Source organism: Rhinatrema bivittatum, chromosome 1 (assembly GCF_901001135.1).
Source record: "Rhinatrema bivittatum chromosome 1, aRhiBiv1.1, whole genome shotgun sequence".
Lineage (NCBI taxonomy): Eukaryota > Metazoa > Chordata > Amphibia > Gymnophiona > Rhinatrematidae > Rhinatrema > Rhinatrema bivittatum.
In genome coordinates this window covers 285886426-285902917 of record NC_042615.1, presented here as the reverse complement: position 1 = coordinate 285902917, position 16492 = coordinate 285886426, and the positions used below count along the sequence as shown (strand labels likewise).

At 44.3% G+C, this 16492-nt stretch overlaps 1 protein-coding gene across 3 annotated transcripts in view; it reads right to left on the bottom strand.

The window, feature by feature from the left end:
* Positions 1-755: 755 nt before the first annotated feature.
* Positions 756-16492, bottom strand: part of LOC115088114 (zinc finger protein 501-like) — a 35417-nt gene continuing 19680 nt past the window's right edge. For all 3 annotated transcript variants that reach the window (XM_029596082.1, XM_029596092.1, XM_029596100.1), the window contains one exon: positions 756-4257. In XM_029596082.1, coding sequence (XP_029451942.1) covers positions 2912-4257 — 1346 coding nt within the window. In that variant the 3' untranslated portion in view covers positions 756-2911. The remainder of the gene's footprint in view (positions 4258-16492) is intronic.

Here is a 16492-nt window from a genome sequence, read left to right as displayed (position 1 = left end):
CCTGTTTCCTGCAATTCATCGGCCTCAGCAACAGCTGCCTCCTGCTGTAGAATCTGGGCCATGCAACCGAATCCCAGGAAACAGCCCAAATACCCACCTGGTCCCCCTGTTCTGCTGCTGACCTGACACTGCCATGCATCCAGTTCAACAAGCAATGGCGCAGCTCTGTGCTTCCTGAGCCAAATGTGCGGGTGCCCTACTGTAGAATTCCGGGAAAAATGTCAAGAAAGAGTTAAATGCCATTGCTATGCTGCTCACACAAAATGCAAGCTGAAGAGTGCAGGCTTGATGGTGGGGGGGGGGGGTGCTAGAAGCAAGAGAGGCTCATGATTGAGGGAGAGGGTGGGAACTAGGAGGAAAAAATTGGGAGGGAGGGAGGGAGATAAAAACAGGAGCAAGGAAAGGATGAATGGGAGAGAGGAAGGAGGAAATACATAGGGAAGCAAGGAAAAATGGATGGAGGATCAAGCAGAGAATGGGAAGGAAGGAGGAGAAGGAAGGAGAAAGGGGAAGAAAAAAGAAGCATATTTGTGAGGGGAGAGAGGTTTCAGAGAACAGAAAAAAGGAAAAAAGTAAAACTTTGAAAAGAAATGGAGAAAGAAACATCTTGGTGTTTGGGTACTTGCCAGGTTCTTGTGGCCTGGTTTGGCCTCTGTTGGAAACAGGATGCTGGGCTTGATGGACCCTTGGTCTCTGACCCAGCATGGCCATTTCTTATGTTCTTAAGAATTTAAAAATTGTCAAATACTGTTTAACTGAAAACGTTTAATTGAAAATTTTGCAATACAAATTGTGACTCACACATATGAAATAACAAAACTCCATGTGCAAAAATGCCAAAGTGCCAGTGAATTTACCCCTGAGCTGCTGCAGGAAACCCCATGGGCAGGGGAGGGGGTTGTTGTGGCCGTATTCATAATTTCTCCTTTTCGCTCACCTCCATCCAACAGCTGGAGTCAAACTTACCTTTGACCTGGCTGTCAGCTGCGCTGCCACAGTTACCTTCCAGACTGCCATGCTGTCACCCAAGCAGCAGGGAGCCCCAGATGCCTTTACAGACCACAGTACATTTATAGTGCTGCTGGTAAGGGATTATTCTTTTTGAATTATAATTATTTCTGTTCCTCTCATTTCACTGTTCTTTTTCCCCTCCTCCTTCTCAGTCCCTCTGAACTATGAGCCGAGGACAGTCCCTTTTTGGCATTTTGCCTGAGATTGAAAACATGTCCAATATGAAGTATTAACACCCTGCCGCCTGACCCCACTGGATACTTGATGGTGTTCTGACCATTGCTGCTGCAGGAAGATTAAACCTCTTGGAAAAAAAAAATAGCTTTGTCTAGTGATTTCAGTGCTGGTGAACAGTGCCATTTTGACTACGTGGGAAATCTCCAGAAGAGTCACGACATGGGTAGTGAGAATGCCAGCTTCCATACCCGGCCGACACCTCAGCTCTGTGTCGCTGGGACCACCGCTGAGGGTGAAAAAGTAAACTCAAGTCTCCCCCATGCTTGCCAAGACTGCCAACAAGGTACCGGTTACTGCCAAACTAAGATGGTGGTTTCAGCAATACGGATGCCTGTCCAAGGGGAAGAGGAAGAACACCACCAAGTCCAAATGGCTTCTGATCATGTTTATTTTCAGTGACTGAGCTTGATTCCTTCCGGTCACCTAGCGGCAAAAGGCTCTGTAAAACCATTAAGCCATCCAGTACCCCTGAGAAATGTTTCGTTTACTTTCAAGTCTGCCCCATTCCAGCCTCATGATCCCTTGGTTCTAGATTTTTCTTGCCACTTTACCGATTCTGTGCAATCTCTCTTAAACCGTACAACATCTGTGTTGATTATCAGAGGACGTAACGTAAAATATTCCTGTCACAGTGCAAACCTTAAATTGTCAGTTTCAACAAAGCTCACAGCCTTGATAACTGTTACTGCTCATGAGCTTCAAAACCTGTGCCAATTCAATCATTTTTCTTTGTGTAATTACCATGAGGCTGATATTAAAAAAAAAAAAAAAAATGAGTGCTAAATTTAGACCTCAAGAGCCTGAGGTAAGGTGTGAGTTAAAACTGTGCACTGAAACTCAGTGCAGTGTTTCTTAACGCCAAGGTTAAAACAATGTTGAACTCCCACTGCAATACACTTATGGTACGCTAATGCATCGGGAGTTAAAGTAGTACACGGACAGGAAAATGTGCGCACAAACCCCAGTTAAAATGTGTGCTCAGTATAGGCTGAACCACATTTTAAACTTGGGGGGGGGGGGGGGAAGTCTCTCAGATGTGATTTATGCACACAAAAAACTCAAGTCACACATTAAAAAGTATTTAATGTGCATAAAACGTGACTTGTGCACATAAAATATTATTTCAGTGCAAAGCATAATTTTCTGCTCATAAATCTCAATTACAGGGCCTGACGCCAGAACTCCAGCTTCTGCCCGTAGACTAACATTAGCACCAGAAACTTTTCTCCGTCTCTGACCACGAGTGCAATTCCCAACACTGGGACAGTAGCTTTAAATCAAGCATGCAGGCACCCTGTACAACCCATCATGCCTCTCCTTGCTACAAGGAGGCAAGAGAACAAGTGCTATCTGTAGCTACTGACTTACTGGTGGCCGAGTAGCTCTGTGTGCACTGCTCTTAGGGAAAACGGGTTTATTTTCCATACTCCAGAATAAGGGAAATGTCTCCAAACTGATCCCATTTCTCCACATGCCATGGAGGAATGAACCTCTTTCTTCTCCCACCCTAAACTCGCACATTTCTTGTGCCAAGAACAATTTCTGTACATCATACCAGATCACAATTTGCACTGGCATATCTAGGTGGGCGCTCTCTTGTGTGAGCTCTCTGATGTCTATGAAGAGGTGAGCTCTTGCTAAAGCTTTTTTCCCCTTCTATATATTATAAAGTTCTCTTGCCGGCGTGGGTTCTCCAGTGGTTTTTAAGGTTCGTGTACTGGCTGAAGCTTTTCTCGCATTCCTTACACGCATATGGTTTCTCGCCTGTGTGAGTTCTCTGGTGTTTGACGAGATTTGAACTTTCACTGAAGCTTTTCCCACAGTGCAGGCAAAAAAATGGTTTCTCTCCGGTGTGTATCCTCTGATGAGCGACACGATGGGAGTTCAGAGCGAAGCCTTTCCCACACTCTGTGCACTCATACGGTTTCTCACCGGTGTGAGTTCTCTGATGGGTAACAAGATGTGAATTTTCTGTGAAACTTCTGTCACATTCCGTACACTTATAGGGTTTCTCCCCTGTATGAATTCTCCGGTGTTTAAGGAGGTACGAATTTTCGCTAAAGGTCTTTTCGCATTCATGGCATTTGTAGGGCCTCTCTCCCGTATGGATCCTCTGATGCCTAATATAATCGGAGCTACGACTGAAGCTCTTATCACATTCTGCACACTTGTAGATTTTCTCCCTGGAATGGTTTCTCTGGTGAGATTTCAGACAAGCCCTGCTGATGAAGTTTTTCCCACATTCCGAACAGTCGTAGGTGTTCTCCTCCACGCAGTTGCTCGGGTACGTGACTAGGTTTGGGCAGCCATCAAAGCTTTCGGCGCCGTCAATAATGTGGCGCAGGCTCTTTGCTATATGGCTCCTCTGATGATGTGCAAGATGCGAGTTTGTGCTAAAGCTCTTATCGCACTCGGCACATTTATAGGGCCTTTCGTCAGTGTGAGTTCTCCAGTGGTTGATAAGATTTGAATACTGACTGAAGCTCTTTTCACACTCGTTACATTTATACGGCTTTTCCCCTGTATGAGTTCTCTGGTGCCTGTTGAGTATCGAGTTCTGACTAAAACTCTTCCCGCAATTGGGACACCGGAATGGTTTCTCCCCTGTGTGAATCCTCTGATGCCGGCTAAGGTCCGAGTTCTGGCTGAAACTTTTTTCACAGCAGCTGCATTTGTAGGGTCGCTCTCCTGTGTGGATTCTATGATGTATGATGAGGTGTGAATTTTTTGTGAAGCTTCTCTCACATTCAGTGCACTTAAAGGGTTTTGCTTCTGCCTGGGTCACCTCCTGTGGAAGGGCATTTTTGGACATGGCAATTCCTCTTTCACCTTCGGCAAACTGATCCACGCTGCTTTCTGTGGAATCCTTGTGTCTCTGTGACGTGCTCCCTCCATAGTCTGAAGACCAGATAACCTTTGTAGTTTTTTCTGATAACGTTGCACAGGACTCCATCTCTGCTGCAATTCCTTCCCGATTCTTTTCCTTGGGTATGTTGATACCGTCATCATCTGTTGAATTAAATTGACATTCCAGATATTAGTTCAAATGCTAATGAACAAGGAAGGGGGGAAGGAATTGTTTCTGTATAGTACAGTTTTCATTTAAAAGGTTTTAACTATTAAAAAAAACAAACCCTTCTTACAATATGGCAGGTTCTGAAGGAAACCTAACTCAGCATGTTTGTTTTTGTCGCCGTACATTTTTTTTTTTTTTAAGAGATTGTAAGAAGAGGGAGAGGGACTGCAATCTTACTTGTTTAATAATTGAGAAAAAGAGCCATGTTATAGCAGCTTGAGAGAGAAATCCCACTTTCATGTATGCGGCTAATTCTGCTCCTAGTGCAGTTTTGGGCCGGCTTCACTCTTTGTAAGCATTCACACTGCAGAGTGCGCAGGGAGCAGGTGCACATTAATACCACATTAACCAAATTCCTTCTCTGAGAGGTGGCTCTACTTCTGGATTAAATATTCCAGAAGTTACTAATGCTGGATTAAAATGTAGGCACATGGCATTTTGTACTTCATTCTAGAACCAAGCCTGAAGAGAAACAGAAACTTCTACATTCATTCCTGGAGTAATTCTACAGTGTGAACAGAACAGGGAGTGAAGCCAAACCACCTGATCTAGTATACAGGATTAACTAATCCTAGTGTAGAAGGGAGCGTATGTGAAACCTGTAGTAGACTGGCTGAGACGCAGAGCTAGTTTATAAACATGAATGAATCTTAGTAGCCCCGAGGGCTTGTATTTGTAAACTTCTGTTAGCCTTATAAAACATTCGTTAGCTTTATCATCACCACCCAATGACACTGTTAGCTTTTTTTTTTTTTTTTTTTTTTTTTTTTTTAAACAAACATTGCAGTACTGGCATTTTGGGAGATGCTTCAGCTACTCACTGAAATACATCAATAAATTCATTCAGACCTTTTTTTGGAGGGTGGAGGCCTGGTTCACCTTCTTCCATGCTGAAGTTTCAGCCCAAAACAACATATCTGTGATCGATGGTGATAATTATCCTGGACCAATGATTATAAATGCAATGTAGGCACCATCTCAATTCGCAAGACTTAAGACACCACATCCAATGGCGCAGTCTAGGTGCCTTTGCATGAGGTCCATTAACATAAAAGTGCCTCAATACACATTTAATACACTACTGTGTTGCGTTGCTGATTTGAGTAAAATTTTGTTTTGGGTATCAGTTCTTTTTCACTCTTTGGGTTCCTATTTTCTGCAAAGTTTCAGCCCAGCCAGAACCTCCCCACTCACTGCTGTTTATGACTGGCAGAGGCAGGCATGAAGTTAAGGTGCCATGAGGCTTTCATTCATAACCACCATGGATTTTCCTCCCTGAGGAGGCCCCACCATCTTCTTTCATAACCCAGCTATCACAGCAACAACCCTTAGTAGGGAACCAGAAATCATGGGCCCTCTGCAATCTGGGATGTGTGCCACCAGAATCTCATTTGAAGGAGTTACTCTCCTAATACCCATTTGAAATGTATTCAGTTGGATATTGCTCATTATATTGCACACGTTTAATCTTATAGAAGGTTATGTTCCTGCTAGCCTAAAAACTGTTTCAGTTAATCCAAAACTTAAAAACTTAAAAATCTTGATGCTGGGGATAGGGAAATACCTACAGTACCTGAATGTAATCCACTTTGAAGCGCTGAAAAAAGTGCGAAAAGCGGAATATAAATAAATAAATAAATACAATAAAAATAATGATCTTAATAATTACTGGCCTCTCTCTAACTTGCCTTTCTTGGCTAAAGTTTTTGAGAAAGAATCATTAAAACAGCTTCAATCTGGGGTGCTATACTGCTACTGATGGGAGTGGACTCCTGAGAACTGAGCTCCATCCCCCACATGACTTAATACCATTTATATCAGTGCTTGAACCTCAACGTTTGCACACAAATCAGCACCATCCTGTATACTTCTCAGCATGGCGACGAAACGGAAGACGGCCAACTTAAAGCAATCTTCCTACAGCAAAACAGCCACGGACGCCGGGCCCGAGGATGGTGAGCAGGCCGGATTGACTGGGGAGACACCTGGTCATAAGAGCAACGACTCTGGATCTCCTAACACGATCAGATTGAATAGCACTGTCGACTCACTACCGAAAGATGAAATAAGAAATTGGTTTATGGAACTATGTACCGACCTGCGACAGCACAAAAACGACCTCCTGGCCTCAATGGCGGACATTAAGGAGGACCTTGCAGCTCTCGGCACGCAGGTCGATGAAGTGCATAATCGGGTGGAGGGCCACGGTGACGCCATAAATCAACTAACAACACATCAAACTTACATCAACAATGAAATTTCGACCCTTTCCGAGAAGCCTCTCAGGCTCTTTATTTGAAACCTTCTGTATGAATGCACACAACATGTGAGGCCTAATATCTAAAATATATGCCCTGTTGCTTAGGAGGTCTCTGGGTAAGATCAGACAACAAGGGGTTTGGTCGAGGCCTCTGGGCATACGTTGGATGGAGAAGAATGGGTGCAAATATTCACAATCACACACAAGTACTCTATCTCAGCAAGCATCCAGGAAAACTGACGAACTGAACGAAATCACTGTGAACCTGGAAGATGTAGTAGGCCAGATTGACAATCTAAAGAGTAGCAAATCACCTGGACCGGATGGTATGCATCCTAGGGTACTGAAGGAACTCAAAAATGAAATTTCTGATCTTTTAGTTAAAATTTGTAACCTATCATTAAAATCATCCATTGTACCTGAAGACTGGAGGGTGGCCAATGTAACCCCAATATTTAAAAAAGGCTCCAGGGGCGATCCGGGTAACTATAGACCAGTGAGCCTGACTTCAGTGCCGGGAAAAATAGTGGAAACTATTCTTAAGATCCAAATGGTAGAGCATATAGAAAGACATGGTTTTATGGAACACGGTCAACATGGATTTACCGGCTATTAATCAAGTTTACTTAGGTAATAGCCACTGCTATTAATTGCATCAGTAGTATGGGATCTTCTTAGTGTTTGGGTAATTGCCAGGTTCTTGTGGCCTGGTTTGGCCTCTGTTGGAAACAGGATGCTGGGCTTGATGGACCCTTGGTCTGACCCAGCATGGCAATTTCTTATGTTCTTAAAACTGTTATAAAATGCTGTACCTGTGGCACCTTACTCCAACCGTCCAACATCGTTACATACCCGCCATTTCCACTGCTTGTTGGAGGGAATGTGGGGGTGTTGGCTCTTACTATCATATATGGTGGCAATGTGTGAAGTTACAAAACATCTGGCCGGCAATAATCAACTGGATCACTCTAGTTACTCACCAACCTTTAGCCGTGAAACCTTGGCATGTCCTCTTAACCCTACCTATAGAAACTTTGAATATACTAACACAGCGTTTTTCACAACAGGTATTTATTGCAGCAAGAATTGAGCTGGCAGCCCACTGGAAAAAGTGTTACATACCCAGTTTAGCTAAAGCTTTACATAGACTACACGGTTATTACCAACTAGAACGTATCACAGCGACTCACCATGACCGACTGAAACCCTTTCATGCGACATGGGATCCATATATTAAGTGGCTTGCGGAACAAGAATAGGAGGAACTTTATGAGTGTCCATGTTGTACCTGTCAATATTAGTTGTTAGGAGTTTTCACCTCAGAGCCCGTTATGCAATGTCCCGATGAAGGCTAAGAAGTTGTTGGGTTATGTGCATTATACTGTGTTTCTAAAAACTCGCCCTTACATCTAAACATAATCCCTTGAATTTAATTTAATTTGTTGCCGAGGGGAGGGGAGGGGAGAGGGAAGGGAGACAAAGTTAAAACTCTAAAGCCATAATCTATGCATGTAAACTACAGTGTTGACGCTTTTGTATGCAATCTGTTTTATGGCATTTGATATGCTTGTTTTGTTTTTCTATTCTGAATGGCTCAATAAAAAACGTTTAAATACAAAAAAAACCCCAGCTTCAATCTTTTCTTGATGAATACGCAATTTTGGATTTGCATCGATATGGGTTTCGGGCAAGCCACAGTACCGGGAATCTAGTGACATCTCTTTTTGATTGTTTTCGTAGAGGATTCGATTCTGGGACTGAATTCTTCTTGGTGCTTTTAGATTTAACCATAACCTTTGACACTGTAGACCATGATAAACTTCTAAAAAGACTGAAGGATATTGGAACTGCTAATATTGTTCCGCAGTGGTTTTCTTCATTCTTGGACAGGAGATCTCAGAAAGTCATATATTTCTAAACTCTTAAGTTAGCATTATATGATGTTTCTATTAGAGTTCCTCAGGGATCGGTGCTTTCTGTTTGGCTTTTTAATATTTTTATGATGCCAATTTGTAAAATTCTCGCAGCACTAGATCTTGTCTAGCCTATCTATGCAGATGATGTGCAATTCTATGTCCCTGTCAAAAGTTCCCGGAAAGAGGCTATTGATAAAACCATAGGGGTAGATTTTAAAAGGTGCGCGCGGGCGTACATGTGCGCGCGCTACCCGGCGCGCACACATGTACGCCTGATTTTATAATTTGCGTGCACAGGCGCGCGCAAGTTATAAAATCGGGGGTCGGCGCGCACAAGGGGGTGCACAATTGTGGACACCAATTTATCACTTCACCCTCATATAAATTTACTGGTTAGAAACTTCTTTTATAAGCTTAGGGTGATACGTAGAATTCACACTTATTTGACCAAAAAAACCACCTTAAAACAGTAGTTCATGCCTTAACCCCTTTCAGGATGAGAAAACACAATACAATAGGCTCACTGAAGAATATATTCCGGGGGGGGGGTTAATTACGTCTTCCGGTAAGGGGTTAATTACGTCTTCTTTAGACTACTGTAATGTCCTCTATCTCGGTCTGCCTCAAACTAATGTGCAGGCTCTTCAGTATGTTTAAAACTCTGCGTCTAGAGTAGTATCAGGAACTTCAATGAGACAACACATTTCCCTCTTCTGGATTCAGTATCATTAGCTTCCTCTAGCCTGGAGAGTTAAGTTTAAGATGCTATTAATGGTTTTTAAAGAACTCCATGGCCTGATATTATCGACCTTCACTATGCCTTGAAGCCCTATCAACCAACTTGGAAATGCAGCTCATCATTTACTCTGTTCCTTCTGTTAAACTGATAAGACGATGAATCACATGAGTGACTCTTTTGTATACAGGGCCCATTACTGTGGAACACCCTTCCTATTGAGGCTAAAACTGAATATTCCTTAAATTCAGGAAAATTGTAAAAACTCTCCTTTTTAACCAAGCATATATATTCTGGGAAGTACATGACTGATTTGATCATCGTGTCTTTTACTGTTTCTCGTTGATTCAGGCTATGTTAGGTTTTAGGAGTTTAATTTAAATCTTAGGACTGTTATTTTTTAATGTTTTATATCATCCTATTGAGATGACTTGAGGTAATTGTTTACAATTAAGTTCTCAGGTACTCCTATGATTATTAGGTTATAAAAGCAGATGGATTAGTATTGATAGCATGTAAAGTATATTTTTTTAATAGCAGCATATCAAGCATATTGTCTTATGTTATGTACATGTTTTCAATACATTTTAACTTCATGTAAACTGACTTTATGTTTGGATAAGTTCCTAGAGGAAAAATCCATAAACTGCTCTGATGGTAATTAATAAGCAATAGTAGCTTGAGATCTGTCTAATGTTTGGGATCCTGCCCGTTTCCCCTTGGGCTTCTGTGCAGTATTGTGAAAATCATGTCACTGGAACCAAGGTCTGGGGCAGGGGGAAGAGCAGAAAAGAGAGTTTGGTTTGCCCCGGGAAGGGGGAGGTTGGCATGATGTCAGCACTGAGTGCCTAGGAGCTGACACCATGCCAACACCAGTGATACAAGTGGGCTCAGGAAAAGAGGTTTCTAACAAAACAGGGGTCATGTCCATAAAAAGAGAAAAATGAAAGGTGACCCAGGAATATATCAAAAACAGGACACAATGGAGCCAAGAAACAGCAGGCTGAAATTCTGCTGAATCTAACAAGTATTTGTGCTTTTAACCAGAGGTTTTCAACCTGGGGGATGGGGTGGCCACAAACCCAGGAGAGGAGAAACAAAGAGAGGGCAGGGGTGGATATATCGCAAGAGGACCTGAGACAGTTTCTATCTGATATGGAATTTCCTCCTGCAGAAATAATACATGCTAAACTGCCTGCAGATGGAGCCCTATGCACATATGAAGCTTTCTGAGCTGCCAGGAGCTGATATTGAACAGCTATATCTCCCTGTCTGCCTGACGAAGACAGAAACGAATGGGATTCCTGCCTTCCTGAAGAGACACTGATGAGCCAAGAAAAGCGAAGGGTTCTGCATAGCAGACTTATAGATAAACGTGGGCCCTAAGGCAACCGACTGGGTTAGAAATTGGTTGAGTGAGAGGCAATAAAGGGCAGTGATAAACGGAGTTCACTGTGAGTAGAGGGGCGTTACTAGTGGTGCATGGAATCGGTTCTTGGACCGGTTCTTTTGAACATTTTTGTAAGTGACATTGTGGAACGTCTACTGGGAAAGGTTTATCTTTTGGAAAGAGTGAAAAACATAAGACTGGATCTAGTAAAGCTTGAGGAATGGTCTAGAGTGGCAGCTAAGATTTAATGCTAAAAAATGCAGGTTCATGCATTTGGGTTGTAAAAACCCAAGGGAGCTTATAGTCTAGGGGGTGAAATTTTTCTACGCGTGAAACTAAAGCAGGATCTGGGACTGATTATATCTGATGATTTCAAGGTGGCCAAAGATGACAGCAAAAGCAAGAAAGATACCTGAGTTCATAGGGAGAGGAATGGTAAGCAGAAAATGGAGAAATTACTTTCCTGATAATTTCATTTTCCTTAGTGTAGACAGATGGACTCAGGACCAGCGGGATATACCAAAGCTACTCCCCAACAGGGTGGGAGGCTGCCCGCAGTCCAGTCAACATCGTATGTACAAACGCTGCATCCTCCCGGGCCTGCACATCCAGATGATAAAATCTGGAAAAAGTGAGTAAGGAGGACCATGTCACAGCTCGGCAGATATCAACAGAAGACAACAAACTAACCTCCGCCCATGACACTACCTAAGCCCTAATGGAATGAGCCCTAAGCTGAATAGGCAACAGCTTTTCAGAATCTACATACACGACCGTGACTACTTCCTTAATCCAGTAAGCTACTGTAACCCGTGAAGCTGGTTCACTCTGCTTCCTCCCACCATGGAGGACAAACAGGCGATCCATCTTTTGGAAAGGTTCAGAAACCTCCAGATAACACCCGACAAGTCTCTGGATATCCAAACGATGTAGGAGGCGATACTCCTCAGTGTCCCTGACCTTATCCAGGGACAGCAAGGAAATGGATTGATACAAATGAAATTCTGAGACCATCTTAGTCAAAAAGGATGTAACAGTATGCAGCTGTAATGCCCCTGGAGTCACCTGAAGAAATGGCTCCCAGCAAGACAAGGCCTGCAGCTCAGAATTCGACATGCAGAACATATAGCCACCAGGAGCACTGTCTTCAAGGTCAATAACTGCAAGGAAATGCCACAAAGTGGTTGGAACATATGGCCTGCCAAAAAATCCAGTACCAAATTAAGACTCCACAAGGGAACCAGTAACCTCAAGGGAAGCTGAAGATGCTTCATTACCTTCAAAAAATGGCCACATCAGAATGAGACAACAAGAAAACACCATTCACTGGGTCCCAAAACAGGCAAGAGCCGCAACATGTACCTTCAAGGAATTCAGGGCCAATCCTTTATGCAACCCATCCTGCAAAAAGTCCAAAATGAGCAGAATCTCAGAGTGTGGAAGAATACCGCATTCCTCACACCAGGCCTCAAACACTCACCAAACCCACACCTAGGCCAAGGAAGTGGAGAACTTCTGAGCACGGAGTAAGGTAGTAATCACCACAGAAGAACATCCACACTTCAGTAAGCAAGCCCTCTCAAAGGCCAAACCATAAGACAGCACAGAGTCGGATCCTCGTGCAGAACCAGACCCTGCCACAACAGATTCATGTGCAGCAGAAGACAAATGGGGGGTCTCCACCAGTAGTCTTCATAGATCTGCTTACTATGGTCTCCTGGGCCAGTCCGGCGCTCCCAGAAGTACTAGCCCCCTGTGGCCTTCAATCTTGCGAACTATCCTGCCCAACAAGGGCCATGGAGGAAAAGCATACAGCAACTTGTCTTCCGGCCAGACCTGTATGACAGTCTCTATGCCCAGGGACCACGGATCTCTCCAGCGACTGAAGAATCAAGGAACCTTCACATTGCAAGAAGTCACCAGGAGGTTAAAAAATGGAAGGCCCCAGCAATCCCCTATCAGCTGAAATACCTCATCCGACAACACCCATTCTCCTGGCTCTAGACTCTCTCTGCTGAGAAAGTCTGCTCTTATGTTGTCTTTTCCTGCAACGTGAGCTGCCGAGATCATCTGTAGATGTCCTTCTGCCTACTCCATAAGCAGTCTATTTCCAGCGACACTTGCTGGCTCTTGGTTCCTCCCTGGTAGTTGATAGAGGCCACCATCGTCACATTGTCAGACATCACGCGGAATGCTTGACCCTGCAAATATGCCAACCAGACCACCTAGGCTTCCAGGCAATTGATGTTCCAAAGGGACTCCTTGGCACGCCAATATCCTTGGGCTGACAGCTCTCAACAGTGAGCTCTCCAGCCCTGGAGACTCGCATCTGTTGTGAGCACTAACCACAGCGGGGAGGACAAGGAAACTCCTGTGCTCAGGTGAGCCTCCTGCAACCAGCACCAGAAGAAGAGCAGATTTCCATCGGCAGGAGGAGCTGAACAGAATAGTCCTGAGACTGTGGGTTCCAACGAGACAGCAGTGAGCGCCGAAGAGGACGCATATGCGCCCCGTCCATGGCACCACTTGCAAGGTTGCTGCCATCAAGCCGAGCACCTGAAGATAGCAGCACACTGACATCAATTTCTGAATCCAAACTTCCGGCAGGAAAACCTTGCCCAGCCTCGTGTCGAAACGGACTCCCAGATACTCCAATGACTGGGAGGGCCAAAGACCGCTCTTGGCCAGGTTCACCACCCAACCGAGCTCTTGCAACAAGGAAGATTACATTGTTGGTTACCAGGTGGCTCTCCCCCTGAGGCTTGACTTGAATCAGTCAGTCATCCACGTAGGGGTGCAGAAGGATCCCATCTCTTCTCAATGCTGCCACTACTGCCACCATTGCCTTGGAAAATGTTCTGGGGGCAGTGGCTAGACCAAAGGGCAGCACCCAAAACTGATAATGGTGCCCCAACATCGCAAGACATGGAAAACATTGTTTCAAATGGATGGGAATATGAAGGGATGTCAGAAATTCCCCCGATAACACGGCCATTATGACTGAGAACAAGGTTTCCATGCAAAAATGAATCACCCTCAAACTTGAGATCCAGGATGGGGCAAAAGGAACCCTCCCTTCTTGGGCACAACAAAAGAAATGGAATATCGCCCCGATCTTTCCTGAAACGGAGGCACAGGAACCACACTCCTCAACCTGAGGAGCCTCAGAAGCGCAGACTACACTGCCTGTTTCTTCTGCGGGGAGTGGCAAGGAGACTCCATTAACATGTCCTGAAGGATACTGCGAAATTCCAGCACATATCCCTCTAACACCTCCATGACCCAATGATCTGATGTGATCTTGACCCACCGCTGATAAAAGAGAGAGAGACATCTCCTATCTCTTGTTACCAAAGGTGGATTGGCAAAACTTCATTGAGAAGTTCAAGAAGATCCACCATCCAAGCCCAATCCTCTCCTGAACTGTCTGGGACAAAAGGAGTGAGACCTATCAGAAGGCTGAGTCCTCTGAAAGGTCGCCCCTCTGTAGAGACAAAATTGCTGGAAGCCCCGGAAATGACCCCTCATAGCAGAGGGGTGCTGCAATTGCTTCTTGTCTTCCAGCAACTGGGGAACTGGAAACTCGCCCCACTTCTGGCCAGCTTCTCCAACTCGCTCCTAAACAAGCACGAGCCATTAAAAGGCATTTTCATAAGATTAGCTTTGGAAGCTGCGTCAGCTGACCAATTTTGCAACCATAGTTGACGCCTGGCCGCTACCATAGAAGCCACTCCGCTGGCCAAGGTACAGACCAAATCATAGCCCACATCTACCAAAAAGGCGCCAGCGGGTACCATAACTGCTCTGAAATTCACCTCAGAATCATCAACTTCTTGAGAGAGAAGCAGGCAAGAACGGGCCACAAGAGTGCAAGATGAAGGAATCTGCAAAGTCATCGCTACTGCTTCAAAGGCCCGATTAAGCATAGACTCAATCCGCCTATCAAGGTCACTCTTCAAGGCCGCTGCTCCCGCCACAGGGATAGTAGTCCGTTTACAGATGGCACAGACCAGCGCATCCACTTTGGGAAGACGTTTTTGGGTACTTGCCAGGTTCTTATGGGTACTTGCCAGGTTCTTATGGCCTGGATTGGCCACTGTTGGAAACAGGATGCTGGGCTTGATGGACCCTTGGTCTGACCCAGTATGGCATTTTCTTATGTTCTTAATCTCTCACAGCTGGATCCAGGGGAACAGACCTTCCAATATCCAACCCGCTTTGAAATTTGCCTCTGGGGTGTTTCATTCCAGATCAATCAATTCCTGGATGGCATCCATAACTGGGAAAAAACAAGAGGCTTTACGCAAAGAAACCAAAATGGGATTCTTCTTCGGTTCTGACACAGAATTTGCACAAGGAACACCCAGCTTCTGCAAGGTCTGGAAAATCAGAGCCGGCAGCTCATCTCTATGAAAGAACCGTAACATGGTCCAATACGGTTCCAGTCCCGGAGGAATTTCCCCATCCTCCAGGGATTCAGGACCAGCATCATCATCCGTGCCATCTGGGTTCCTGTCAGGAATACCCGCAGCGAAACGAGGCACACCCTGGCGTTGAACCACAGGAGTGGAAGAGGGAGGGGCCACGGGCTGAGGGTCCGACCTGACCAGATTGGGTAAAGTGAAGGACTGCGCCTGAAAAAAGGATTGTAAATCTCTGGTCCCACGAAAAAATCCTATTATTTAATTGTTTTTTTACCCTGTTTCATGGCTCCAAGTTATTCTTTCCTTGTTAAATGTAAAAGCATTCTTACATGCTAGTTAATAAATAAATAAATAAATAAATAAATAAATAAATAAAATAAAATAAAATAAATGCTGGAAAAAAAAAACTCCACCCAAGAAAATGCAGCTGGATCCAGTCCAAACCCAGAAAAAACTGGAGCAGGGCCAACTGAACTGCCGTTTCCTGCAGAGGAGCCACTCAAGGGATTACCAACGTCTGACGAACCTCCATACAAAGCGGTCACCAAACCTTCATCAAGATGGGAGGACCCAGGCTTAGCAAAATCAGAGGAAGACAACTCTCCCTGAGTGTCCAAACATCACTAACACAGATAAGAAGCCACGTCAGGCTGAGAAGCCTGGATATGACAGAGAAAGGCGCTTAGGCTTCTTGTTCAAAGGTGCCATCGTGGTGATTAATGTGTGTCCAAGCAGCTCGTGCTCAAAAATTTATGCACACAAAAATTAGGCACCCTCCAAAAAACAAGCACCGCTCAATTCGTACGCACACTCTGTGTGCAGGCACTTGCATGTATTAGCAGTGTACAAGGTTGTGCGGTGTTGAAAGCCTGGGAAGAACCACAAGGAAATTTAGTGAGTGATGTATCTGGGATCCCTTCCTCTGTGGGGGATGAACTACCTGTTATTACCCTTGAAACACTTTGGTCAGTTATTAAAATATTGCAATAGACGTTGTCTTCAAGCACTGACAGGGTCAAACCTTCAATGGAACAGGATCATCTCCCTAATTATTTCCCATACTTCTTCTATTCAAGAGCACAATGGAAAGTTTCAAGTTTGGGTTCACAGATTCTTAATTTGCAGAATTTCCCATTAGCCCTTATAAAGGGCAATGAGGTATTACATCGTAAATTTGAAAATGCTAAAAAAAAATTTCTCACATAGAGAATTTTACGTTTTCTAAATTTTCCAAAAGTTTCAAAGGACATGCTCAGGAGATATTATACCGAATGTTTAAATGTTTCCTTTTGATTTAATTCCTTTGATTTCTCAGTTATTTTATCTCCCCATATGAAGCACTGTGAAACCCTCAGTCAGTACCCCGGTTGGAGATGTATTACCAACTGAGAATACTGGTGTGGACATTACATTGCCTAAGTCTCGGCAGGAGAATCTCCTGG